This window comes from Astyanax mexicanus, chromosome 7, assembly GCF_023375975.1.
Source record: "Astyanax mexicanus isolate ESR-SI-001 chromosome 7, AstMex3_surface, whole genome shotgun sequence".
NCBI classification, from domain to species: Eukaryota; Metazoa; Chordata; class Actinopteri; order Characiformes; family Acestrorhamphidae; genus Astyanax; species Astyanax mexicanus.
The window spans coordinates 4,414,035-4,420,629 of NC_064414.1; the positions used below are offsets into that span (position 1 = coordinate 4,414,035).

A 6,595-nucleotide genomic window follows, 5' to 3' on the forward strand; every position below is an offset into this window, starting at 1 on the left:
TTATAGGTAGGGATGAGTTGAAAGGATGATTTAGGAGTTTTGTACAAGCTGTTGCATGGTAATTGCCCAACAGAGGAACTGAAACCCCAGTAGGTCACAGCTTTCATTAGCTGGATATCGCTTATGAGTTCGTATTTACACACAGACCTTTATTGTAAGCACACATCAACTTTATTTATGGTATTTATTTTAATAGTTTTCTGCAAGTATATGCAAACTAGTTGATATTTGGATTTTATTACATTCTTCTTCTTTATGAAAACAATTTTGGTTAATTAAAAAACAACCACACTGTTTAAAATGTCTTTGTTTTTATTTACACACCCGACTTTAACAAAGTTCTCAAGAAAAACAGTAATATTGCTAACAATAATTTATAGACTCCAACGTAACTGTATTAAAACTACAGCATTAAATATATACAAACAGATTTGCTACATATTTACAGGCAAAAAAAAATACTGTTTTTTCTTTTACAGTCAAGAAATGCTTTAATAAGTGTTTGCTGCAATTGTGGGTTACCTTAATTTCTTGTAAATGTTATGAATTGCATCAAAGTTTAGCCCAAAGAGTTTCTGAAACTCTGGTGTTGGTACTGCTGGTGATATGTAAAGCACCCTAAGGTGGTATACCAAATCTCACAATTTGTTTTATGCACAAAATATTAATGATTGAAATCTTTGAAGTTTTCACGTGTAATTTTTAAATGTTTGGTTGTGATTTGTTTGTGTTTAATGGCTAGCTGGTTAGACCCTGAATGTGTAATCCTATGCTAAAGTTCTTTACTCTTTCAAAACGTTAGTACTAAAACTATTATCAGTTTAACTGGCCCTAGAATAGAACCATGCAGAACTCCACATTTTCTCAGTAGTTTCTGCATTAGGATTAATAGCTGAAAATTAGCCTAGGGTTCAAGCGTATGTCATGTAGACACTGTAGTTTTACTACATTGTCTCACATTCCTGTTATATTCTTCTCAAGCTCAATCTCAAGCTTTCTAATGTGTCTCATTAGGCATACTGCATTGGCCAGATGCAATAATCAATAATTTGCCGATTGTAAAAAGCGTGCAAGGCCCTCGCAGCAGCCTCAGCAGGTTGTACCTGGAAGCTTAACATGTTTTCAAGGGAGAAACATGGTCTATATGGTTTGAGAACCACTGACTTAGACACACCAAGTCCAACAACATGCATTATTTACCCTGTAGGGCATAATACGGTCTTGAAGCTAAACTTGGAATAACTTCTCACCAGCCCCAGTTTAGGCCTTGTCTCTGAACTTACAGAGCAAGTCAAAGCTTCCACAGACTACATTTTTACCTCAGTGAGAGACTAGTTAAAACTTAGTGACTGCTGCAAATTTGCTGGACATCATTGCTTCCTGTTCTTTCAGTATGCTCTTATCACATTCATTTACAGACAGGTCTCCAGGGTAAAGAGGCAGGTTGGCCTTGCAGACTGAAAGTGCTGGGACATCAGCTTGGCAGCAGGAGTTTTTGAGGCAGGATGGGGACAGGCAGGGGGTGCTGCAGCGGCAGTTGTTTAAGATCCCTTCTCCCAGCTCCAGCTGAACGGTCACGCTGTGGATCCGGACTTTGTGGAACACCTCTCTGATCTGCCTGTGGAGAGTAATGACTCCAGAGTGGGAGTTATGGAGTTCAGGGCTCACTCTGACGTGCAAGGTGGCCACAAAACGACCCTTCGTCAGCTCGAACATATGGGCCTCGTGAACACTGATGACGCAAGGAAGTCTGCACACATCCTCCACTACAAGACACATGAGAAAATGAGAAGGTATATTAACATTAATATGAAAACACCTGATTAACTGCAAACATATGAACTAATTCCACATAACAAACAACATATTTCTCAGCTATGGTCCTGGCAAACCACTGTACTGAATTTTAGGTGTTTTTCCTACTCCCAACACGTGATCCAGCTACTCTGCTCATTAACAGCCTGTTGAGTTGAAATATGTGCAGTGTAGTTGGCCTTGAAGACCAGAGATGAGAAACACTGCCCTATAAAATCACATGATTTTGAGTACTTCCAGTATTGGTAACACTAAAATAGCCTTAAAAAGTGTTTCAAATAATAATAAAATAAATAACTAATGCAAAACTAGAGAACCATCTTGATTCCATCAAGAATAAAGGATTGTATTTACAAAATAACATTTGAATTGGTGAAGAACATAACTATTAAGTGAAGGTTCTTTGGACCCTTAAAAGAAATTCTAAATAACATTTCATTTGTATAGAGAAATATCTGAAATTTGAAATATGAATTTGCTCTTTAAAGTTATATGGCAATGAAGAATTCAGTGTGTGTGTTTAAGATTAAAACAATGGAATTGACATTGTGTAATTTTGGGAACTAGTGACATTTAAGGAGACAGTCAGTATGTAATTCTTGTGACATTTTTGTTTAGCTATAGTACATTTTGTTAGAAACTACTACCTTTTTTTCTTAGCCATGGCAAATTGCAATGAACTGATTTAAAAGGTCAGTAAATTATATTCTCATTTCATACTCACCGACTTTTGAGAAGTTGATGTCGCGAGGGATCATGTGCAGCAGTATGCAGGCCGCCTCTTTAACCAAAGGAGCCCCTGAGAAAATGACGATGCCTACCATCACCAGAGTCATGCTGGGGTCCACATAGCACTGCCAGGTGCAGGGACCTTCCGCATCCACCGGCCACACATAGAACAAAGTTGCAGTCACCACTACCACAAGTGAGCCCATGGCGTCGTTCAGCACGTGGAGTAACACTCCTGGTCAGGGGAAAATATTTATAAGAGAAAAAAAATTAGAGATTAATTGCTTATTTATCATTAAATAATATGATATTTATTATTTAAACTACCAACAGATGAGCCTACAGTGCAGCAGGTCGTACCTCTAATATTGAGTGGTTGACCTTCTTCCTCTGTTGGTTCTTCTCCTTCTACATCTCTCTGTTGTGGATGACCTGTAGATAGATAAAAGCATTAGGTTAATCACACATTAACTCTAAATGACACTCTAAATGAGTTTTCAGGTAAAGGCTTTTCAAGTAAAAGCCTGTTGTCTGTTTGACCATCTGTGCAACAGAGGTGGATACTGGATTTACAGCCAGCCACACTGATAATGACCTCTGTCCTACTGGTGATCAATGTTTGTGTTGGATCATATCAGGTCTAATAAACTAACATTGTACAGTAAGCAGTTATGTGGCTTTCATATCACAGAGAATAAAATTTTATAAACCAAGATAAGTAAATTTCAATTTCATTGATATTTAACGTCTAATAAAAACACAATCTAAATTGTATATTAAATGATTGTACTCAATAAGATAAGATAAATAAGTGGTGTTATGTATACAACACTTAGAAGTATTAAAAAGTAGGAGTATCTTTTTAAGTATCTTTCTATTATATACTATGCATAATACTTTTCATAAGCAGATCAGGCACAACATTAAAACCAGCTCTGTATATACATTTCATTACATTATAATCACTTTTTTGTTTCTGTTTTGTTTTCTTTGTAACTGTTTTAATTTTGTGGCTGGAGCTTGCCTAAACACTTTAACAACAATAATCCTAGATTTTTTTGATTCATTGATGAATTTATTTTTACTTTACTTTAAAAGTACCAAAAATTTATTGTAAGGTTCTAATATAAATGTTTAATATTACTAGTATTTAATTTAATATAACTAACAGTTAAGGTAAATATTAAGTCTATGAATGTTTTCTGTGGTATTTTATTTATTTTTTGGATCGAAAAATTTAAAATACTAATATTATATTAATAATATAAATAATACTTTTAGCAAAGCAACATTTTCTTCATATTTCTTATGCTGTTTTCCCCTTTAATTACTCTCACAACAGGCCCGCACTATTTTACTACAGTGTTGATTGTAGACCGAAGGATATTTCATAACCCTTTTTTTTTTTGCAAATTTTCTGTGTAAGCAATTAAGAAATTTTAACTTGTAATTTTAAGATAATGCATTTTAGTAAATAGCAAATTCCAGCTAATACAGTTAAGCCTGTAAATTTAAGATGGTAAATCTTAATTAAGCTTACCTGTTTCTTCATCAGTGTCAGATTGACATTTAAGTTTCCTCAACAACATCCTGAAATCTTGGAAGATGACAAGTCCCACAATGTTAATGCCCAGACCGATTGAGCCGACGATCAGCACCAGCCTTGGTTTGTCGATGCGCTCTGGCTCAATGATCCGCTTCAGTGCCTGCACAGCGATGGTGAAGCACAGGGCAGACAGGAACACGGCGTTGGACAGCGCACCTACGACCTCCACTCGGGCCAGGCCATAAGTGAAGCGCCTCGACCCGTTACGTCGTCTAACGCGAGCGGCTAACAAGCCCATAGAGAGCGATATGATGTCGGACAGCATGTTGAAGGAGTCCGATATTAGTGCTATGGAGTTTCCTACGTATCCTCCAACTATTTCTGCTGTAAAGAACACCGACATTATCCCCAACATGAAACTCAAGCGGCAGCTTTTCCCAGTGTAGCGACCCATTTCTGCAGGTTGTTCTGTTCAAGCGCTCGAGAAGATGAAAACCGTCCAGGGCTCAAGGAGCTTCAGACTGACTTGAGAGCTCGTCTCCCGATTAGTTTTATCTGCCATTTCTTGGATTGTAAACCTCGAATAAAAAAAAAAAAAAGTCCAGCCAATGGAGTCTCAAGGTTAAATGACACACACCACTCACTCCTGAAAGTAATATTATATAACCTAGTTTAGCCAAAGTTGAAGTGATACACATGGACAATGAGACTTTGAGATCAATGATTGACTGCTATAGAATCTTTACTGTATCAGCTACCCTTATCTTTTCTTATCCTTAATAGATGATACGCAGTGTTGTGGTGATACGGGTGAACAAATACTTAGCTACTAGTTCACAGGACATTGTGCTGTAAATGTTTATAACTGCATGATTTTTAAAGTAGAATAGTATTAAGACTACTATTATTTTCTTTTTAAGTGCAGGGTTCTTTTTAAAGTTGCAATATCTTTGCATGGTTGTTTAGGCTCTGGGAAACTGGTTAATTTTGGAACTGTTTTAATTATGAAATTTTAACAACCATTAATACCTCAGTGCTAAAAGAATGCCACAATTAGTTTGACTAGGTCCACTGAAAGAGATACAGTCAGTGAAATATGTTTTTGGCCTGTTTGTTTTTTTGTTCCATGCAACACACGACTGGAACTCTCTTCCAGTTGAAGGAAAAGTCTTGGTTTATTGTCTAAAAAAAAGCTAAAAACATGGTTATGAAACACACAGAATTCTGCTATGTTTTAGATAATTTGGGTGTGCTCCCATTGCTCTACTGTCCCCAACACCACAGTGAAATGTGGTACTGTTACAAATTAATGATTAGTCTAATTAAATTGGTAGTTGGCAAATTTAAATAATCATTACATTACATTACATTTGGCAGACGCTTTTGTCCAAAGCGACTTACAATAGTGAAGTACAGAAATAATAGAAGGTAAAAACAACTTTAGATAGGGCATAAAGGAGGTCAAAGGGAAATAATGGGATAGAGGAGTGGAGGGGAAGAAGGAAATGAGGTTAGAAGTAGTTAGTTCGTAGAGGTGTTAAGAGAGTAAATGCTCGATTAATTGTTGCAGCCCTATTTATTATTTAATTAGTGTTGTAACCAAGTAATTTGCAATTTGGCTAAATCGGACACATTTATACTATGAAATAATGTTAAATTTTGGATCGTGCTGCTTTTATATCAGCAGCCAGAGTCCGAGGGAGCACAGTTGACCTTGCTCTCTCTGGTTGGGTAGATGATATTCTCTCCCTACATCCTGATGCTGGCTGGCACAGGCTGCTGTTAGCTAAGGAATCAGAGCTGGGGATACAGCGCTTTCCTCAGAGTGCGCTGGCTGCATACTGTTGCTGCATCAGCAGCAGTTAGAAAAGAGGCAGAGTCTAGTATCGCATATATCAGAGGAGGCCTATGCCGGTCTTCACACTGTTCACAAGTGTTGGGGCATTACTAGTGATAGGGGGAGTTCTAATGAGTGGGAGGGGTAATTGGCCTTTCAGATTGGGGAAAAAATAGAATAGAGTTTTAAATAAATTAATGAAATAATGTTTAGTATGTATTGTCCCTGTTAAATAAATAAATAACTAAAGTTAAAAGTTGCAAGGCTGTGAAGATTAACACTGTATGATAAATAATGTAGAAAGCTGAGGTGATTGGGGACATTGGAGCATAAATCAGCGCTCTTCCAGCAAAGCACATTCCTTGCAATAACGACCAATTTCTGGAGCCGTTCCAGAGGCTGTATAACATTAATGACGCTTATTCAAAGAAAGGAGCGTCATATTAAATTATATGACCTGATTTGTATGCTACAAAGTGCATAATGGCTCTTTGACGTTACCCTACAGTATCTAGCCTTGTATGCCCCCTACCTCTCTTCAGCAGAGCACAGTAACATATATAGTCATGGTTCAGGGTCCTGCATAACTATATACTGCCAGTATACTTTTAAGTGTGTCAACTTTGTTTTTTGAACGAGTGTATCAGCACGCGTACAGAGTAAAGCTT

The 6,595-nt window shown here is 37.1% G+C and overlaps 1 protein-coding gene across 1 annotated transcript; it reads right to left on the bottom strand.

Moving 5' to 3' along the window:
* Window positions 1-1,268: 1,268 nt before the first annotated feature.
* On the bottom strand, window positions 1,269-4,570 carry LOC103028407 (zinc transporter 10). The gene is made up of 4 exons (XM_022685170.2): window positions 4,085-4,570; window positions 2,905-2,976; window positions 2,540-2,779; window positions 1,269-1,766 (listed from the first exon to the last, which is right to left on the bottom strand). Exons 1-4 carry the CDS (start codon window positions 4,542-4,544, stop codon window positions 1,336-1,338), a joined length of 1,203 nt encoding a protein of 400 aa, XP_022540891.2. The 5' UTR covers window positions 4,545-4,570; the 3' UTR covers window positions 1,269-1,335.
* Window positions 4,571-6,595: the final 2,025 nt, after the last annotated feature.